The sequence below is a fragment of the Mya arenaria genome, chromosome 3, assembly GCF_026914265.1.
Source record: "Mya arenaria isolate MELC-2E11 chromosome 3, ASM2691426v1".
NCBI classification, from domain to species: Eukaryota; Metazoa; Mollusca; class Bivalvia; order Myida; family Myidae; genus Mya; species Mya arenaria.
In genome coordinates, this window is record NC_069124.1 from 52302001 (window position 1) to 52323143 (window position 21143).

The window sequence follows — 21143 nt, forward strand, 5'->3', positions numbered from 1 at the left end:
ATCTCACCTTGAACATCTCAAGTTTTAATGTAGTGCTTTTGAAAAAATACTAACAACATTAAGTTTAAATTTATACAGTTGAAATTGAAAGGCAGATCAACGTTCTGTTCATAGATATTAGAAAATGTGACAATAAATAAATAAATAAATACCTCGTGTTTAAGGTTAAGTTTACAAAGGTTAAGTACAAATGAGTTTGTGTTAACTTTGTTGCCATTGATATTTAATGTAAAAGAAATACTGTTGCTATATTTGAACAATATCTAAACTATATGTCACAAACGTGATGACGAACAATACTATTTCGTTCAATGTAGATGCATATGAGTTTTCCAATTGTAATAACCGAACAAACATGCCGGACATCGTATTTTCTGACCAAGCGGAATGAAGTATTATGAAGACGTCAAGTTGTATTTATATTTTCACTTGTTGCACCAGTAATTAAACATTTTGTGTGACTACTTCTGAAGCTGTATTTAACAAAACATTTCTTCAGAAAATAACATCGAATGTATATATATATATGTACAATGCCGATTCAGTAATTTCCCTCGGTACTTTAGGACCTTGACCTTATGTAAGGTTAATTCAAGGGCATGACGATTTCGTACATGTAGGTAGTGTAGGTGATTTTGAAATGATGCAATTTACCGTGTCAATAAACATATGACAAAGAATAATAACGTTCTGATCCAGTGAAGCAAAGTCGATCGATGACGGCATTTGGAGACAACTTTTTGACATTTGTTCATACCATTTAGTTTGCTGGATGTTTTTTTTTTGTTGATCAAATACCAGTTATTAAATAAAGTGGCAACAAACAGAAAGTAGAGTTGTTGAAATGCCATGCTTCTTAAGACAGCAAAACGTACTACTGTATGTCATGCAGGAAGGTTATTACATAAGCTTTGGCCTAATGAACCATTCTGAAATATCATCGGTTTATAACGCAATTTCGCTTGGAGTCAAAACCTGATCTTAAAACAAACCAAAAGGTCATATTGTTTTGCTTAAGATATGACTCTAAATGATTTTGACAAACACGTTTGTCACAAAATTGAATGAGTCGTAAAGATAGTTGGGTATATGAAGTGTCATATGGATAAGGAAGAACTAGATTGTATTCTCTTTGCAGACAGAAAGCGATATACTAGTAGTACAACAAATTATCGAAATATGAATTGTTAATGCAGTGACATTTAATAATGAACAAAAGGTTCTCAATTTTTTTTTATTATACAAATGTGATACATTCTGAATAAACATCAAACAGAAACACAAAATAGATCCGAAAGTGATTATAGAAGCTCTACTATCAGCCTTTCATCTAAACTGGTGTGCATGCATGTCACCAGTACATATGTATATAGTCTAAGGCTATCAACTGTTACAAGATAAGTGTTTATCATTAGGTATTTACAGCGCCTAAAACCTGTTTTTCGGATAGAGGTTTGGAGCCATATATCACGACATTAACACTATTTTCTTACAATAATTTTCTTTATTCTTCCTTTGTATGAATAACTCTTTTACTGAATGTCATTTTGACCATTTGGCGGCTAATCTGAAAAATGACCTCACCGTTTAGGAAAGACGTGGAAGTGTGCGTTCTAAAGACATAAATTTATTCAATTTCGAATGATTGCTCGGTTCGAAATATAAAAAGTGCACTATTCAAGAATAAAAGGTCAATGTCAGGCCATAAAGGGAGACTAGAAAGTCAGTGTCGCTGAGAAAATGCGAGACAATAACAATAACTGTGGATTTAACGAACCAATCCTTAGATAAAAAATGCAATAACATTCGTAATCGTCCTTATAATAAATAACATATAAAAATCGGAGGATAACAAACTTGCCTTGCAATTCAATTTTTGCCAACAGCTCTCATTAAAAAGTGGCACCCAGAGTTCGTGCTTCCGCTACCTAAATAAACACCATAACAGGACCATGGAAACAAATCTAAATGTTGTTCATGTACGTACCATACACACCACCCCGGATACAGCAACAAACAAAGAGTCAAGTTAATATCTGCTATCATGCTAACAATGAATCATTCTGCCTAGGGAACTACAATGGTTATGAACTTATATACCTTGGTGCTACACAATAGAATATCATAAATACTATCAAATAACCAAGCAAAGTTGCTTTTCAAATATAACAAATATGATAAAAGTGCAATTTGCAATGCGAGCATACAATTCAATATCTTAAAAGCATCACAAATTAATCTTAACATGTATGTACATAATTTAAAAAGCTATTGCTTGGAAATGCATGTCATTGTTTAAACGAATAACAGAATAACCATATATAAGGCCAATGCACTCAACGATGAGACACAAATATGTTAGAACTAAAGAACACATACATGTATACACTATTAGGTGTTGTCTTTTTTCAGAACGTTCCAATGTTTAAATGTGTTTTTGTACACATAACCATTTTTATAAATATTTTTTATGAAATAATGAATGAAAAGTGACGATTAAAAAAATCTGAAGACTTTCGATTTGGTTGATTCAGGTGTTTCCGATAAGAACTTGAGTAAAAGAAAATAAACCACAGTGGTACCGTGTGGAAAAGAGACACTATGATGCGACCATGTACCACACTTTGACAACTGAAGAACCTTAATAAAGGCAGGTTACTACAAATTCGATTTCATATCTATATATCATCCACTTAAAATTCATAACCAGTGATACTCCTAACCCAATCAAAAATTGAATCACTGTTTGTTCAAGGGGCTATAACCTGCTAATGTATATTTTTTTCAATATAATGAAAAATAATCTATCAATGATAATTCTGAAACCATTTGATCTAAAATGTAATGTCATAAGTAACATACTCAAACATCATCATATAGATAAAATCATATAGATAAAACATACATGAGTACACAACACGTGTACACATTCCTTACAGAAGTGATCGAGTTACATTGTCAACACATTTTAACATCGCAATTCACAAGCAGCTTGAGTGCATCACTTTTACTTAAATATTTCTATATATTTATATAACCAGTTGCTGTTTTTTTCATTTTCATATGTATGCTTTTTTGTTCCATTTTCCGTCTTATTACATGTTATCCATTACCTTATTCAGCGTTTAAACTAGCCACTCCAACTCTACGCATGGTCTCTCCTACGCAAGAAAGTCAAATGAAGCAATCCTTTCTTCTTTGGTCTTTGAATCAACGGCACGAACCTTTAGCTCTGTTCCTCCAAAGATAAGACTTACATCAGCGGATCCAACCTTTCCGTACTTGTCAACACAATGGACATAAACCTCTCCAATAGGAAAACATCCCGGATCATCTACAAACATAGGTTTTTTGTCTGAGGAAGCATACAGTTTGATAGTGAAGCCAGACGTATTCCCAGTAGGAAAGTAAGGTTTGGATGGTGTTGGTTCATTTGGTGAAACAGTCTGTCCGATCTCGACTAACCTTGAAAAGCAACCCCTTACTGTTGGACGTTTGTTTTCATTTAGAAACATTTTGTCTTTAGGGTGCTTTTTTGGATCAAAATCTTTGTACGTTTTCAGCCCATAAGTGTATTTTGCGATCCTTGCAGTAATTTCTTTGTCGTTGTGCCCAAAGATCACGGCACCTTTCAAAACAGCAAGACCGGCCTCGTGGGGAACTATAACCCTTTTATCAGGAAAGGCTTCCTGAACGGTCTCACGAAGCATGGGGGATTCTGAAAACCCTCCAACCATCAATACTGTATCCGCGCCTGATGCCGTTGGATCAGCAAAAATACCTTTCAGATGATCAATTATGTGTTTGGTAGTTTCACTAAATAGCTCTTTAACAGCTCCAGGCTCTACTCGCATTTTATCTCCAGCGAATGCAACCTTACCCGAAAGAAGCTTATTTTCCTTCACCTCATCTCTGATTTCTCTCCCAGTTACATCTCGAAAGGTTTCGTAAAGAGTGATGGGAATTTTGAATGTTGTCCTTGAATCAAGACTTTGTCCAATGGCTCTCTTTTTCACTTCAAACTCTCTCAATAGATCCATGTAGTCCTCTTGGTTTTCAGATCGAAAACGGTCCATTACTTCAGGGCCGGTTATAGAACTGATGAAATCTATGAACGCCTTATCAATGGTAGTTCCACCCCAAGTGCCACCGTTTGCTTTGTACAGCTCTCGTAACGTGCCATTCCGGTTCACCTCGTGTACAGTGATATCAATAGTTCCCCCTAAGTTAAAACACGTCAAAAATACTAAATTTTATTTAGATAAACATTCAGTTATTCTTTCTCACCCATTCTTTAAATAGATCGACCAGACCGTAACCGGAAACAGTTCATCACTGGACGTCATACTAACAATTAAATCATTTTATTTTTAATCCGATAAATCAATTTTTTAACATAATTTAAAATGCTAGTGACAGCATATAACAAACCATAAAATAACATTTTTAGACATGTTGGACATGTGGACATTGTTTTGACCTGCTGACACAATACAAACAATAACAAGATAAACAATTCGAACATATCTGAAGATTTGAACATAATCGCAATTACCGAAAGGCCGTTCATTTATGGAATGGAAATTAAGGTGAAAATATACTGCATTTTTAAGCTCACCTCCTGCATCTAGAACGAGATACTTCGATCCTGGCTTAAAGCATGATATTTCTCTTTGACCTTTGCCTTCATAACGTGCAACCGGTAAGTGTTTGCAGAACATCGAAGCCGCCTCTGGTTCAAGTGCTAAGCTCAGCCGATGCCCCTCAATTCCAGCCTGAAAGGTAAAAATGCTAAGGTGTATACTTTAATAGAAATGTACCACAAAGGTAGATTTTGTAAGGTTGAAAAGCGACAAGAATGTGTTTTTTATATTTATAAATATGTTTCAATAATGAAGAATGTAATATCGTTTCCAAATGAGCTTATGTTATTTGTATTTAAAAAATCCAAAAAAATCCTTATCAACATTCACTTAATATGTTACATTATTGTTTCAATTTGTTTTCTGCATCATGTAAACCTTGACTAACATGTCATATAACATGACAAGATTTTTTTATCTTATCTCATATCTTTACGTATCCAGTAAGTTTGCTTTTTTATTTACTAGTTTAACTCCGTGCGAATAGTACGCAATATAATAACAATTCTGTTTCAAGTCTTCGGTGAATATTATTTTTATATTTAGCTTATTCAGAATATCATCATTGTTGAGAATATCTATTGTTCTGATGCTCAACGAATTAAACTCATATCACACCTTTACAGCTGCTTCTCTCATAAACTGCTTTGCCGCATCGTCCCAAATGGCAGGAACCGTTAGAACCCATTTCATGTCGTCCGTGGTTATCCCGAGATGTGTCTCTTCTAATTTTCGCATCAGATGTTCCTTCATATACTTAATGGAAGCAGCAAACACGACGATGGCTGGCATCTCTTTTCCAGTTTCATCCTTCAACATGTTTGATCGGTGCACATCCTGTAATTTGGAATAATACGGGGATAAATATCGGGCCCTATTTAATTAAATAGTGACTATAATAAATGATGATCTGATTTTGGACTTTTGTAAAAGACCACAAAAATTCAACGGAGTCCATCTGGAGTTGAAAATCATACTAGAATGAACCAGATTTCAATAAAACTGGAATAATGTTTGATTTTCAAGTTTAGTTAAAAGGAAGAGTGTGTAATATAGTGCGTATATTCACACTTAACACACTTATAAAACATGGATATGAAAGGGGAAACTGCTATAAGCTGGAAACTCCTGGCAGTTCTGGGTTTGACCTCATTCAGATAAGATTGCATTATAATTCCAAAAATTAGGTACTACAGGGGAGGGAACTCATATATACAGCACATAATTAGTTCAATTTGATTGTCTCCCTTCTGTACCGCTCCACTTGTATATGGTACACACTGACTCAAGCAGTGCAAAGGACAAGGAAATAAAGAACTGTTGATTAAGAAGGCAGCCGCATTAAACGTACGCAGCATCTGCAATTAAGTTACGCAGCAACCGCCTTTAACGTAAAAAATAACTTAATGTTTTGTAACAATAATCTTCTTTTTTTATGTTAAAAATATAAACTGCATTTTGTTAATATCATTGTACTTATGGGATTTGCCATCGTCTCAGTTCAAGTTTGTCTTAAGATTAAGAAGGGATGAACGCACACATGAGGTAAATAGTTCTCTATCTTAAATAGCTTAGAACCTTCTCAATCATATTCCTTCAATACATAAGTATAAAGTGTTTACCTTTGAGTTATACAGCATCATTTTGAATCTTCGAAAATAGTACCAGTCTTTGTGGTTTTCTTCACAACACAAATCGCTGTACCGATCTTCTGCCTCGAATCCGAACGAGTCAAAACTCTTGTCTGGTCGGAAAAGAACTGTCGATGATGTCTTTAGCGAGATGGTCATCCTTGATCCCCCCATCCAAGAGCTGGCGCAAACTTTCAAAGGATCTTGTTCGAACTCATGTTTTGATGAAAAAGCATAGCCGCTAAACGTTGTCCCAAAATCTATCGCCGCACACAGCAAATAACTTTTCCCCGACATGGCTAGGAACCAATCTGTGAATCATTAAGTGTCATCTTTAGAAGGGTAAGTGAAATATAAGTATTTCTTATCAGTACAAAATGTTTTTATAATGGCGATTGTTCGAAAGTAGAAGTTGATGAGTGTTTATGGCAAAAGGGAGATAACCTCATTATGGAAATTTCTCTCTGAGTGACTAATCATTATTATTTACATGTTTATGTCATAATAATAATTTCCAAATCAAACTTCTTTCAGATGGATCTCTATGACAAAATGCCTATAAAGGCACCTTGATTAAGTGGACATAATTCACAATCTAATCAATATGGCACCATGAAAGAAAAGGCACAAAGATATTGCAAATTGAATTAACCTAAGATTTATATACCAAATATATTTAGAAACCATTTAATATGTTTATGGCGTGCCAGACTATACATTATTCGATATTTTATATTTCTGTGGCAAGTGTCATATTTATGTTCAATATTTCAAGGGTTCATGTACGTATTGTATACTTCAATATGTATGTATATATTTAATATTTATATTTGTATTCTATGTTTATAGATATGTGTTTGTAATGCAGTATGTTTATTCAATGATTTGGATTCATATTAAAAATCGCATATTTATATGCAGTCGTTGGTGCATTTATATATTGTATATGTTTTGTTTATTGATTTTGTTATGATGAATTGCATCGATTGTTCTATTTACGTTCTCCGATCTTCGGAGATCTCTGGTCACCGATGCGTATTTCATGCGCACCTTAGCAACATCAACAGCTGCCAAGAAGTAGATGTAGTAATACTACGTGTATAATAAGTTATTAGCTAGCAACAGTAACAACAGTAGCAGCTGTACCCGTGGTAGCATAAGCAGCAAGAACAAATGATGAAGAAGAAGAATTATGGTTGGGGTAATGGTAGTTGTGAGGCTAATGGTTTTGTAGGGGGTAATGGTGGTGGTTGGGGTAATGGTAGTGGTAGAGGTTATGGTGGTGGTTGTGGGTGGTAATGGTGGTAATGGTGGTGGTGGTGGTAATGGTTGTGTTGGGGGTAATGGTGGTGGGGGTAATGGTAGAGGTTGGGGTTCAGGTAGTGGTGTGGGTAATGGTAGTGGTTGGGGTTATGGTGGTGGTAATGGTGGTGGTTGGGGTTAATGAAGTGGTTGGATTAATGGTGGTGGTGGTGTTGGTAATTGTAGTGATGGTTGTAATAGTAGTGGTGGGGGTTATGGTGGTAATGGTGGTGGTGGGGGTAAATGAAGTGGTGGGGGTAATGGTGGTGGTGGTGGTGGTGGTAATTGTAGTGATGGTTGTAATAGTAGTGGTGGGGGTTATGGTGGTAATGGTGGTGGTGGGGGTAAATGAAGTGGTGGGGGTAATGGTGGTGGTGGTGGTGGTGGTAATTATAGTGGTTGTTGTTATGGTGGTCGCGGTTATTATAGTGGTTGGTGTACTGGTGGTGGGGGTGGTACTGTTAGAGGTAGGGGTCATGATGGTGGTGGTGGTGGTGGTGGTAATGGTGGTAATGGTGGTGGTGGGGGTAAATGAAGTGGTTGGGGTAATGGTGGTGGTGGTGGTGGTGGTAATTGTAGTGATGGTTGTAATAGTAGTGGTCGGGGTTATGGTGGTAATGGTGGTGGTGGAGGTAAATGAAGTGGTGGGGGTAATGGTGGTGGGTGGGGAATTTATAGTGGTGGGTGTAATGGTGGTGGTAGGGGTAAATGAAGTGGTGGGGGTAATGGTGGAGGTGGGGGTAATTATAGTGGTGGGTGTAATGGTGTTAGGGGCGGTAATGGTAGAGTTGGTGGTGGTGGTGGTGGTGGTGGTGGTAGTGGAAATGGTGGTGGTGTGTTGGTGGTGGTTATTGTAGTGATGGGTTTAATAGTATTGGTGGGGTTAATGGTGGTGATGGTGGTAATGGTGGTGGTGGGGGTAAATGAAGTGGTTGGTGTAATGATGGTGGTGGTGGTAATGGTGGTGGTGGGGGTAAATGAAGTGGTGGGGGTAATGGTGGAGGTGGGGGTAATTATAGTGGTGGGTGTAATGGTGTTGGGGGCGGTAATGGTAGAGTTGGTGGTGGTGGTGGTGGTGGTGGTGGTAGTGGAAATGGTGGTGGTGTGGTGGTGGTGGTTATTGTAGTGATGGGTTTAATAGTATTGGTGGGGTTAATGGTGGTGATGGTGGTAATGGTGGTGGTGGGGGTAAATGAAGTGGTTGGTGTAATGATGGTGGTGGTGGTAATGGTGGTGGTGGGGGTAAATGAAGTGGTTGGTGTAATGATGGTGTGCTGGTAATGTCAGGCTTTTAGAAGTAGAAGTAGTGGTGGTGGTGGTAGTAGTGGTGGTGGTAATAGTAGTAGTAGTAGTAGAAGTAGTAGTAGTAGTAGTAGTAGTAGTAGTAGTAGTAGTAGTAGTAGTAGTAGTAGTAGTAGTAATGGTAGTGGTAGTGGTAGTGGTAGTAGTAGTAGTAGTAGTAGTAGTAGTAGTAGTAGTAGTAGTAGTAGTAGTAGTAGTAGTAGTAGTAGTAGTAGTAGTAGCAACAACAGTAGCCGCTGCAGCAGTAGTAATAGAAGTAGCAGTAACAATATTAGTAATAGGAAAGGGCATTCATTTGCAAAGGGATAAATTATTTTCGAAATCAAAATTCCTTTTGTTTATACGTCAAGGACAGATGCCTGCGCACTGTAATTATGACTAGAAATAAGGATTAAAACATAAGATTAATATTGTTAACAATATTTATACAAATCATTTAAAATCATTAGCTGACAAGAAAATTTCAATTTTACCTGAGCCTCGTCTATGCAATATCAGAAAGCGTCAATGTAATTTATTTACTTCCTCTTTCGCTTTACGTATATTGGTCACATGAGCAAATGCTGAATTCCATGAAAGACGGTGGGGTTTGAAAAAAGGGATACATCCAGAAAAGGAAGGTAAAAGTAACAATAAAATTAATTGTTTGAAATACAAAGGGAATTACAGGTATTTATTTCCATTCTACATGTATATTTTAATATGAGTATATATATGTCAAATGTCAAATTGTTATCGAATATTTTCTGTTTGCCAATGTTGAACGGAATACGACAAGTTGGCTGTATTTGTGTCTATAAATGCAACGGAAAAGGCCGGTTTCTCAATGCATTGTTTGTCATTACATTCTGGAACATTGACACTGACAGGCTGAAATCAAATTTGGCATCGATAAATTATTAGTAATCTGCCAATGTAATTCCACATAGCGGAGTGTGACATGTCCTTTCTCAGTGGCGGTACCAGGAATTCATAACGGGGTGATGAAGGGGTGGGGGGGGGGGGGTACAGCCGCCAGACCCCCTTTAAAACTTTATGTTACTATGGTATTGAAATGTCATGTATAAACTCGTTGATGCATTTCAACCCTTCATTCAATAAAACTTGTATACATTTTATACAGTGGACATACTTTTAAACTAAACCTCTCTGTGTATGTATATATGTGACTTTTTCAATTGTTAAGGTATCAATTTAAGGTTAAAATTAAGTGATTTAAGAGCTCATTTGCCGGCCAACTGGGGACGTATGGGGCTCTGTGCCCCCCCCCCCCGCTAGACCCGCCACTGTTTCTTTAAACGTAATAATATAAAAACGAAATAACTTTAAGATATTATCTTTTCTCATTTCGATCTTTTCCATGACATTGAATGTCTCGAGATTGTATTAGTGCAACTGTGTAAAAAATAGAAAATGCAAGCTTGATAAACTGCTTATTTGTCACGAATTCAGACTCATAAATAAGATTGCGTTTCCTGTAGTTGTGATGAATACTATCTGTTTGTCGTTGATAACAGTCCACTCAACATATTAATAATACATTGTAACAGGATTTAAATACTACTAAATATATCAACACACGATGTGCATTAATTCTCTGTGAATTATCATATTGGTAAAAAGGAGGACGTGTATTTCACGCAGGTAATTTTAACCAGATTAACTCTTCATAATTGAAAATAAACTGATTAATTTGTTTGCAAAAACTTATTGATAAACAACCTATTCTTAGTATATAAACAACCTATGCTTAGTATAATGACTGATATTTAACTTCACTATTTTAAGCTTGCATTCTATTTTTGTCTCTTTTTGAGTGTTCATGACTGTCAGCGGTTTATGTATACTTGTTGAAATATAACCCTTATTATCAATCGACAGAAGACATTTTCTTCGGTGGTTTATGTGCGATTGAGTTAATCTTAAGGCTTTTGTCATTTATAAATAAATATATTTTAATGAACATGTCATCTATCTTTGTTGTATAGTGACGATGTGTGTCTTTTGTTGAGTGTATGCTTTGTGCCCTCAACAAGCTCATTCTTAATATTTGGCTAGTTTATACAGATTCCATTGTAATATTACAGCTTGATAGAAATAACACTTTTTATAAAATGCTTTCTGGTTGTTCATTGAATTTTAGAAGTGAGATATACTTCATATCTACGGTGACACAGGGGTGACATCGGCAACACTAGGTAAATTGAGGCCACAACTTGGTAACTTGAGGCAACAATTGAGTTACTTGAGGCCACAACTTGGTAACTTGAGGCCTAGTAAGTAACTTAGTAAATTGTGGCCACAACTTGAGAAACTTGAGGCCACATCTAAATAACTTGAGGCCACAACTAAGTAAATTGAGGCCACAACTTAGTAACTTGTGGCCACAGCTTAGTAACTTGTGGCCACAACTTAGTAACATGAGGCCACAACTTAGCACTTTGTGGCCACAACTAAGGAACTTAAGGCCACAATTTAGTAACTTGAGGCCACAACTTAGCACTTTGTGAACACAACTTAAAAACTTGAGGCAACAGCTTAGGAACTTGAGTAACTTGAGGCCACAACTAAGAAACTTGAGGCCACAACTTAGAAGCTTAAGGCCACAACTTAATAAATTGAGGCCAGAACTAAGTACCTTGAGGCCATAACTAAGTAACTTGTGGCCACAACTTAGTAACTTGAGGCCATAACTAAGTAACTTGAGGCCACAACTTAGAAGCTTAAGGCCACAACTTAATACATTGAGGCCAGAACTAAGTACCTTGAGGCCATAACTAAGTAACTTGTGGCCACAACTTAGTAACTTGAGGCCACAACTTAGAAGCTTAAGGCCACAACTTAATACATTGAGGCCAGAACTAAGTACCTTGAGGCCATAACTTAGTAACTTGTGGCCACAACTTAGTAACTTGAGGCCATAACTAAGTAACTTGAGGCCACAACTTAGAAGCTTAAGGCCACAACTTAATACATTGAGGCCAGAACTAAGTACCTTGAGGCCATTACTAAGTAACTTGTGGCCACAACTTAGTAACTTGAGGCCATAACTTAGAAGCTTAAGGCCACAACTTAAAACATTGAGGCCAGAACTAAGTACCTTGAGGCCATAACTAAGTAACTTGTGGCCACAACTTAGTAACTTGAGGCCATAACTAAGTAACTTGAGGCCACAACTTAGAAGCTTAAGGCCACAACTTAATACATTGAGGCCAAAACTAAGTACCTTGAGGCCATAACTAAGTAACTTGTGGCCACAACTTTGTAACTTGAGGCCATAAATTAGAAGCTTAAGGCCACAACTTAATACATTGAGGCAAGAACTAAGTACCTTGAGGCCATAACTAAGTAACTTGTGGCCACAACTTAGTAACTTGAGGCCACAACTTAGAAGCTTAAGGCCACAACTTAATACATTGAGGCCAGAACTAAGTACCTTGAGGCCATAACTTAGTAACTTGTGGCCACAACTTAGTAACTTGTGGCCACAACTAAGTAACTTGAGACCACAACTTCGTAACTTGAGGCCACAACTTAATAACATGAGGCCACAACTTGGAGACTTGAGGCCACAACTTAGTATCTTGAGGCCAAAACTTCGTAACTTGAGGCCACAACCTAGAGACTTGAGGCCAAATCTTCGTAACTTGAGGCCACAACTAAGAGACTTGAGGCCACAACTAAGAGACTTGAGGCCAAAACTTCGAGACTTGAGGCCACACTTAAGAGTCTTGAGGCCACAACTAAGAGACTTGAGGCCACAACTTAGAGACTTGAGGCCACAACTAAGAGACTTGAGGCCAAAACTTCGAGACTTGAGGCCACAACTAAGAGACTTGAGGCCACAACTAAGAGACTTGAGGCCACAACTTAGAGACTTGAGGCCACTACTTAGTAACTTGAGGCCAAAACTTCGTAACTTGAGGCCACAACTTAATAACATGAGGCCACAACTTGGAGACTTGAGGCCACAACTTAGTATCTTGAGGCCAAAACTTCGTAACTTGAGGCCACAACCTAGAGACTTGAGGCCAAATCTTCGTAACTTGAGGCCACAACTAAGAGACTTGAGGCCACAACTAAGAGACTTGAGGCCAAAACTTCGTTACTTGAGGCCACAACTTAGAGACTTGAGGCCACTACTTAGTAACTTGAGGCCACACTTTAGAGACTTGAGGCCACAACTTAGTAACTTGAGGCCACAACTTTGAGACTGGAGAACACAACTTAGTAACTTGAGGCCACAACTTAGAGACTGGAGAACACAACTTAATAACTTGAGGCCACAACTTAGAGACTTGAGGCCACTACTTAGTAACTTGAGGCCACACTTTAGAGACTTGAGTCCACAACTAAGAGTCTTGAGGCCACAACTTAGTAACTTGAGGCCACAACTTAGTAACTGAAGGCCACAATTTTGAGACTTGAGGCCACAACTTAGTAACTTGAGGCCACAACTTTGAGACTGGAGAAAACAACTTAGTAACTTGAGGCCACAACTTTGAGGCTTGAGGCCACAACTTAGTAACTTGAGGCCACAACTTAGTAACTTAAGGGCACAACTTAGAGACTTGAGGCCACAACTTAGTAACTTGAGGCAACAACTTAGTAACTTGAGGCCACGACTTAGTAACTTGAGGCAACAACTTAGAGACTTGAGGCCACAACTTAAAGACTTGAGGCAACAACTTAGTAACTTGAGGCAACAACTTAGTAACTTGAGGCCACGACTTAGTAACTTGAGGCAACAACTTAGAGACTTGAGGCCACAACTTAGTAACCTGAGGCAACAACTTAGTAACTTGAGGCCACAACTAAGTAACTTGTGGCCACAATTTAGTAGCTTAAGGCCACAACTTAGAGACTTGAGGCCACAACTAAGTAACTTGAGGCCACAACATAGTAACTTGTGGCCACAACTTAGTTACTTGTGGCCACAACTTAGTAACTTGAGGCCACAACATAGGAACTTGAGTAACTTGAGGCCACAACATAGTAATTTGAGGCCACGACTTAGTAAATTGCGTCCACAACCTAGTAATTTGAGGCCACGACTTAGTAACTTGCGTCCACAACTTAGTAGCTTAAGGCCACAACTTAGTAAATTGAGGCCACAACTAAGTAACTTGAGGCCACAGCTTAGAAACTTGTGGCCACAACTTGAGTTACTTGAGGCCACTACTAAAAAAGGCCTTTCTTATGCTAATAATGTAACCGTTTTATGAAAGGGTTATATAATTCGAATTAGTTAACGTCGTTGACGTTAATACGAAGAGACTACAGCGACGCTCGTTCTGGTTGTGACTTTGTTGTCAGCGCGATCGAGGAGTGTAGACGTACTCAAGGTAAAAGAGTTCTGCGTCAACGATCTTTGGCGAATGGATTGAGTTACTAAGTTGTGGCCACAAGTTACTCAGTTGGGGCCACACTATATATCAAGTATTGCGGATGTCACCTCTGTGTCACCGTAGATATCTCATTGTAACATTCACTGGAATAGTGAACGCGAAAAGGTGTTAAGTAACATTTAAGATAACTTTACTATTTCTTCACCATTTTAAATGAAACATAGCGCATTCTTCGCCGAATACAGAGCCCCGGCTTTGGTCTTTAACCAAAGTTTGTTAAAGAGTTTAGTTTCAGAAAACACTTCCACAAAACCGCCGTCTGATCGAGCAATTATTTCGAAAACAGGTTTATCTAAGTGTTTGAGGAAACTAATTACCTAATTAAACTCCGGTTAAAACAAAGGCGGGGCTGTAGCGGCATAGACTGAATTTTGTTTCATTTAAAATATTTAAGAGAAAGAAAAGTTATTATTGTTTTAAGATTGAATTCGAAGCATAATGTTGCCTTCCGACGTAGCATTTATGACGTAATTTATCACGTGGTATACACACACTGTAGAAACTATATCCTGTGAACCTTCGCTGAGTGCTTTGAACATAACGGCTTGATCACTCATGACTAGTGATAAAACGATTATCGAGTACAATCGATTAATCATCGCTGACAATGCTATTTCGGCGACAATCGATAGTAGTGAACCAAAATCGATGTCGCTAATAATACTTCGGGTAACTAAATATTGTTTTAGATTTTTGGTATAAGTCGAGTAAATAACAATTTTTCTTTCCAGTAAATTCGTCGAGTTCATTTTAACAAGGGAGGTCACTCTTTTACAAAAATGCGGTGAATGTAAATATTTTTTTTAATTGTATATACATTTCATAACCTTCTTCAATAACCTGTCTCTATGGTGTAGTGGGTCCGGTCTTACCTGTTAATACCGGGGATCCTGGCTCGATGCATTCCGTTTTTGAAACCTTTTTTTGATATCGCTTATAATTTATTAATTTACTTTTAAGCGACAGTTATTTGAAATTATGATATTCTAATGAAATTTGCAATATAACAGGTTAGTGAATGTAAAGCTAGTTCACAAATATTAAATATGCTTTTACATGGATAAAATGCTAAGATAACTTACTTGAATGGTGTGCGTCATTTTGCAATTGATGTGCAATATTAAGTATGTGTTTTGTTGTTATGCTTTTTCGTTAAGTTATTAAAGACAGAAAAAGGTAATGGAAATTTACTTACTGTTGCAAAAAGCATGACTATAGCATCACACGAACTGATTCCAGGTTTAACCATTAAAATGGTCATGATGATTCTATATATAAAGAATTTTACCTTACTGATTTAATGAACTTTCGATTATTATTCGATAGTAAATCGAAATACTTGGTCCGATTCGATTCGATTATCGATAGCAAATGGAGTCCGATTTTCAATTACTACTGATGACAATATGACTTTGGATGCTCACTCGATTTAATAAGACGGTACCACACGTATGCATTTATTATTCATATATTGCTAATGTTTTAAATGTATTTAAGTGCATCGCATTATCGTTTCCAGCAAGCCGAATAAGTGTATAACTATGACGGAACGCCTACTTGTTGCTGCCATCGACTTTGGCACTACATACAGTGGTTGGGCTTTCTCATTTCGGCACGACTTCGAGGCAGACCCTACCAAAATTCAAGCTAAACAGTGGTATGGATTATGTAAAGACATCTTGCAATATTGTGAATACTACTTGCGTTGTTTTGTAAACATATATTACTAGTAATTTATTAAGTGAAACACATGTTGTTCCTAATGGATGCATCTGCAAATATTTCTTAAAATGCAGGCGCGTAGGAAGGAACTTGACTCTGGGGCCGCGGAAGGGGTTGGCACGGGAGGGATCCCCTACCTTCGGGATGTTTTTTTTTTAATTTTAAACATTGAAAGACTCGATTTCCAGTGAGTTCAGGTTTTATTTTAATGCTTTTATCTAAACCTTTTTCGGTTAAAATAGTTGATGGATATAAAACTATAATCGTTTAGTAGCATGTGTTCATATTTGCAGTCTCACAATGTATGCTAAATAACAAATTAGCACAGTTAACCTGTTTATCGTGAAACCACGAGTGACTTTTGAACCATTTCGAGTTGAAATGTGTTCATTTTTTCTAGTGACAAAAGATCTCTTTGAAAATTAAAAACTTTAGGGTCATTTGGAGAGTCCATTTTAAAATCAAACTTTAATGTGGCGAGTTTGAAATTACATTGTAACATATTGCTGACTAATTAATGACATTTCTATTTTAACGAGTAATTGCAATCCTCACAATGAACTACAGTTTTTGAAAGGTCAAAAACGATAGAAATAACAATTGTCTTATTGCCTCTTCTTCCACTTACCCGTCTTTGATAATCCGCCGACTGTTTTCACGGCATGGTGTCACAGGACAAACAGCTAGATGCTCACAGGTTTAATAATGACATGGTGACCTGTTTACTCAATAACGTGTCTGACTGGTATTGATCTATATGAGCGTAGCTTTGTTTTTAAAAGATTATTAAGAAAATCGGTATCAAATATTCGCGGCCCCATTGCCGTTACTTGTCAGAATATTGGGGCCGCGGCCGAGGCCCCTGCGGCCCCAGCTCCTACGCGCCTGATTAATGCCATTGTTTTCTATATATTTTGCACCTTACAAAAGCTTATAATCATTTAGATGTTCAGAAGATTGGACAATAGGCTTTGTAAAATGCTCAGCTTATACATGTTTAGAAGTTAAGATATAATGATCAATTTACTAGAAATATAATAAAATAGTTCTAAGAAAATATAAATATGCAAAAACATCATATAATATCTACATGTTTGGCGTTAACAATAACCAAGTTTCCTTAAAGAGACCCGCATTTATTGTTGTATTCCTTGCTAGATATTCAACACTTACCAAAGGAGGTATATTGATATTAAACATTTACCAAAGGAAGTATAGTTCTGGTATATGCACGTTTTGTAGAACAATTGTTGTAACGCATGAATGTTTTGCATTAAATAACTAAAATTTCAATTTCAGGTCTGGTGGTCACCACGTATCGTTGAAGGCACCAACCACTGTTTTGATTAAACCAGACGGCAAGACGCTTGAAGCATTTGGCTATGAAGCAGAGGACAAATACGCCAAACTTGCAGACGACAACAAACATAGAACTCACTATTACTTTAAACTGTTTAAGATGATGCTGTATGGCAAAATTGTAAGTAATCTTTATTCATTATCTATACAATTTACAGCAGTACTAGATACCGTCATTATTCAAGTTGATGTTTAAGTGTTCCACTTACTTGTCCTTATTGAATGATAAGTATAGCTCTTGAAAACCTTTCAATTAGGGTTTTAATCATATCAACTTGAATGATCTTTAATCTGTATAAACATCTCAAATCGTAATACATTATGATTATTTTTATTTCCTCAACACTGTGTTCTGTTTTATTAATACTAGCTAACTCATTCTAAATTTGGTAAAACTTGTTTTCTCAGAGAATGTGTTCATAAAAACTTTTGATCGATATTTCAATAAAAACTGTTTTAAAGCAAAAACATATTTAAGTAAGTATTAAAAAAAGAAGCTGTACTCAATGACTTTTTGCTGTTCTACAAATACGAGTTTTAATAATTTTGATATCATGTGATTATATTAGAAGATATTGAGACTGAGATTTGACTATAACATTTTTGTCATAATGGGGCCTGGTAAAGTTTTTCATTTCTTTTGTAGTCTGTTAAAAGCAATTATACTGTTTGAATAATGATAACAAAATATGACAATAAACATACAGCTTAATAGAAATAACACTAATTTGGCTCCATATGAATAATCTGTAATACATTGTTATAACATTATTTCCTGTCATATAATATCTGTTTTGATATATTTCATGTAGATATGATGATGTTTTCATTTTCTTCTTTTTATATTTACAAATACTACATGTAAGGGCGAGACCTAAGTAGGATGTTAGGCTACATGTATACCCATAAACATATGAGTTTTATCATTGAAATAACAACAGCAAAAATATCAATTTGGTATTTTCACTGCAAACTAAGAGGTGAAAAAAACAACTTTAAGAACTACTTTTAAAATCCATTGTAGTTACTTCCCATTGTTCAAAACTAAACAGATCACTTTTGAACCAGAAAATGTTGCCAAATATTAATTTCTTTTTATGGCATCATCATATATTTTAATCCAGGGTTTAACCAGAGATATCATGCTGGAGGACGACAAGGATCAAAAGCTACCTGCGTTGACAGTTTTCTCTCTTGCCATTGGCCATCTACGCCAGGACCTGCTGAAGACATGCAACGATCGCTTGAAGAAGAACAAGCTTACGGATGGGGATATACATTGGGTGCTCACTGTCCCCGCTATCTGGAATGACGCTGCTAAACAGTTTATGAGGGAGGCTGCACAAAAGGTTTTATATATAGCTATAAAAGCATCACATACTTTGTTATAATAGCTCGGTAGTTTTTCGGAGTGAAAGTTGAGGTACTGTGAAAGCCTTTCTGTCCGTGTCGGCGACGGCGTCGTTGGGAAAAAACTTTAACCTTGATCATAACTTGAAACCAGTTATTCAAGTACAAATGTATATGCAAGGTGGCAGGGACAATTCGCACATTGCTTGATAAGTATACTCAGCGAAGACTAAATTTCGTTACGAACATCTCTGCAAACAAATCTAATTATACTTTTCTGTATCTGTTCTGTTTTAGGCAGGAATTGCGTCTGATAATCTTAGCATTGCACTTGAACCGGAAGCAGCCTCATTGTTTTGCCGCCATCTTCCAATTCAGCAGTTCTCAGGAAATTGTGGGAAGTCTCTCAAAACATTTGACGTTGGTTCAAAATATATGGTGCTCGACGCTGGAGGTAAAATACATATTCGTACTCCTTCTTTTGGCGGGGGTTGATGGTTAACGATAAGATTATTAGATAATATTAGATTGGTTTATGGTTTAAGATACAAAACCTTGACATGTTGGAAGAAGTTGTACAATGTGCCATTTTTATTTTTTCGACAATTGCTTTAAAATTGGAGATTAACATTCTAAGCTCTGCTTTCGTTTTTATCCGTTTCAATATAAGTAATGTTGTTATCTGATGTTTAATAGATATGTTGAACAAAATATGTTTAAATTAATAAAAAGCCGCAAATTCCATTTTAGGTGGAACAGTTGATATAACTGTTCATGAGGTTCTTCCTGATGGAAAATTGAAAGAGCTCCATAAAGCCAGTGGCGGGGACTGGGGAGGAACTATGATTGATAATGCATTTAGACAGATGTTGATCAAAATCTTCTCCCTGCCTGTGCTTCGAAAATTCCAACTTGATCATACCGATGACTATCTAGACCTGTTGCGGGAATTTGAAATCAAAAAGCGTGATATCAAACCTGCAAGTGATACTAAGATTACTCTTAAGATTCCTTCAGCACTTGCAGAGGTTTTTGAAAAAGAAACTGAGGAGGGAATACAAGACGCCATTGACCAGTCCCCTTACGCCGGGAAAATAAAGTTTACAGGCGACAAAATGAGAGCCGATGTATCGGTGTACAAACATTTGTTTGATGACGCTTTAGAAGGCATTATTGAACATATATCAGGGCTAGTCAGAGACCCAGTAACCAGAGGCACCACATCCATTTTGATGGTAGGCGGTTTCTCGGAGTCACCATTGCTGCAAACAGCTATCAAAAACACATTTCCAAAAATGACAGTTATTATTCCCGAAGAAGCGGGATTAGTCGTATTGAAAGGAGCCGTTGTTTTTGGCCACGGCCCCAATGCTATCGCAAAGCGTGTCTGCAAGCATACCTATGGAATAGAGCTTAATACCCTTTTTGACGACAAAGAGCATGACGTTTCGAAACGATTCGAGTCCAATGGACGTTGTTTTTGCAAAGAAATATTTGATAAGCATGTTGAGATCGGACAGTGTATCAAATACGGAGAACCGCAATCGGAACGAACATATGCACCGCTTACCAATACCCAGGACTCTGTAGACATTGTCGTATATGCGTCTGATGAAGCATCTCCAAAGTATGTCTCAGATAAAGGATGCCAACAGATAGGGAAGGTTACAGTCGACGTGCGAGATATGAGCGTTCCTCTATCACAAAGAACCTTGGACGTAACTCTCACTTTCAGTGGGACTGAAATAGAAGTGATTGCTAAAGAAAAGCACACTGGTAAAATTACGAAATCAAAGGCAAATTTTCTTGGGTAGCATTATATGTAAATGAAAAGAAAGGTATACAGAAGATTGTTTACATCAGAAGATCATCAAGTTGAAAATGATTAAGACAGTTACCGATACTTAAAAATTATGAATTATCAAGACTTTGCGCATATGTTATGACATTGACTGAACAAGCAGAGACATGAATAATAAGCGTTTTATCCGAATATTTTTTTGTTTATATTTTTTAACAAAATGCTCAACATTTGGTGTTGAACTCAACTACTGTATGGAGAATAAATAAGAGTGTATATCTTGAATGATTTATTACTAATTTTTCCCGCACCCGATTACAGTAGAAGTGTTTTTAATTACATGCTTACATGCTTTCATATAATTATCACAACTCTTACGTCTGATTCGCAGGGATAAGGTTAGGTCATGACTATGGTACAGCTGTACCAAAATTATTTTGTTTCCATGGTTCAAAATCTTAAGAGCGCTCAAGCAGCTTATTTTAATGAATATTCTGTTTCAAATGGAATATTCAGTGTGTGTGCGTGCGTGCGTTCGTGCGTGCGTGCGTGCGTGAGAGAGAGAAAAAACTAATTTTAAATTCCTATCAATTAAAGATTCACAAAGTTCGTTTGTATATTGCCT

The 21143-nt window shown here is 36.9% G+C and overlaps 2 protein-coding genes across 4 annotated transcripts; one reads left to right on the forward strand and one right to left on the reverse strand.

The window, feature by feature from the left end:
- Positions 1-1220: 1220 nt before the first annotated feature.
- Positions 1221-9456, reverse strand: LOC128227515 (heat shock 70 kDa protein 12B-like). Its single transcript, XM_052938141.1, has 5 exons — positions 9352-9456; positions 6266-6585; positions 5262-5480; positions 4619-4775; positions 1221-4222 (listed from the first exon to the last, which is right to left on the reverse strand). The coding sequence occupies exons 2-5, from the start codon at positions 6569-6571 to the stop codon at positions 3162-3164; spliced, it is 1743 nt and encodes a 580-aa protein (XP_052794101.1). The 5' UTR covers positions 6572-6585; positions 9352-9456; the 3' UTR covers positions 1221-3161.
- Positions 9391-20803, forward strand: LOC128227514 (heat shock 70 kDa protein 12A-like). Of its 3 annotated transcripts, none has more exons than XM_052938139.1 (6): positions 9391-9498; positions 15806-15943; positions 17308-17488; positions 18492-18716; positions 19015-19171; positions 19468-20803. In XM_052938139.1, exons 2-6 carry the CDS (start codon positions 15828-15830, stop codon positions 20529-20531), a joined length of 1743 nt encoding a protein of 580 aa, XP_052794099.1. In that variant the 5' UTR covers positions 9391-9498; positions 15806-15827; the 3' UTR covers positions 20532-20803. The 3 variants fall into 3 exon arrangements, with proteins under 3 accessions (XP_052794099.1, XP_052794100.1, XP_052794098.1); XM_052938140.1 differs by having other exon boundaries at positions 9459-9547; XM_052938138.1 differs by lacking the exon at positions 9391-9498 and adding an exon at positions 10367-10522.
- Positions 20804-21143: the final 340 nt, after the last annotated feature.

Coding starts and splice junctions, on each gene's coding strand:
- LOC128227515 (XM_052938141.1), bottom strand. CDS start 6,571: ATGTCGGGGAAAAGTTATTTGCTGTGTGCGGCGATAGATTTTGGGACA. Junction 5,481..6,265: donor TGATGCTGTATAACTCAAAG/GTAAACACTTTA, acceptor TCCAAATTACAG/GATGTGCACCGATCAAACAT. Junction 4,776..5,261: donor TGAGAGAAGCAGCTGTAAAG/GTGTGATATGAG, acceptor TTTACCTTTCAG/GCTGGAATTGAGGGGCATCG.
- LOC128227514 (XM_052938139.1), top strand. CDS start 15,828: ATGACGGAACGCCTACTTGTTGCTGCCATCGACTTTGGCACTACATAC. Junction 15,944..17,307: donor AAAATTCAAGCTAAACAGTG/GTATGGATTATG, acceptor TTTCAATTTCAG/GTCTGGTGGTCACCACGTAT. Junction 17,489..18,491: donor TGATGCTGTATGGCAAAATT/GTAAGTAATCTT, acceptor ATTTTAATCCAG/GGTTTAACCAGAGATATCAT.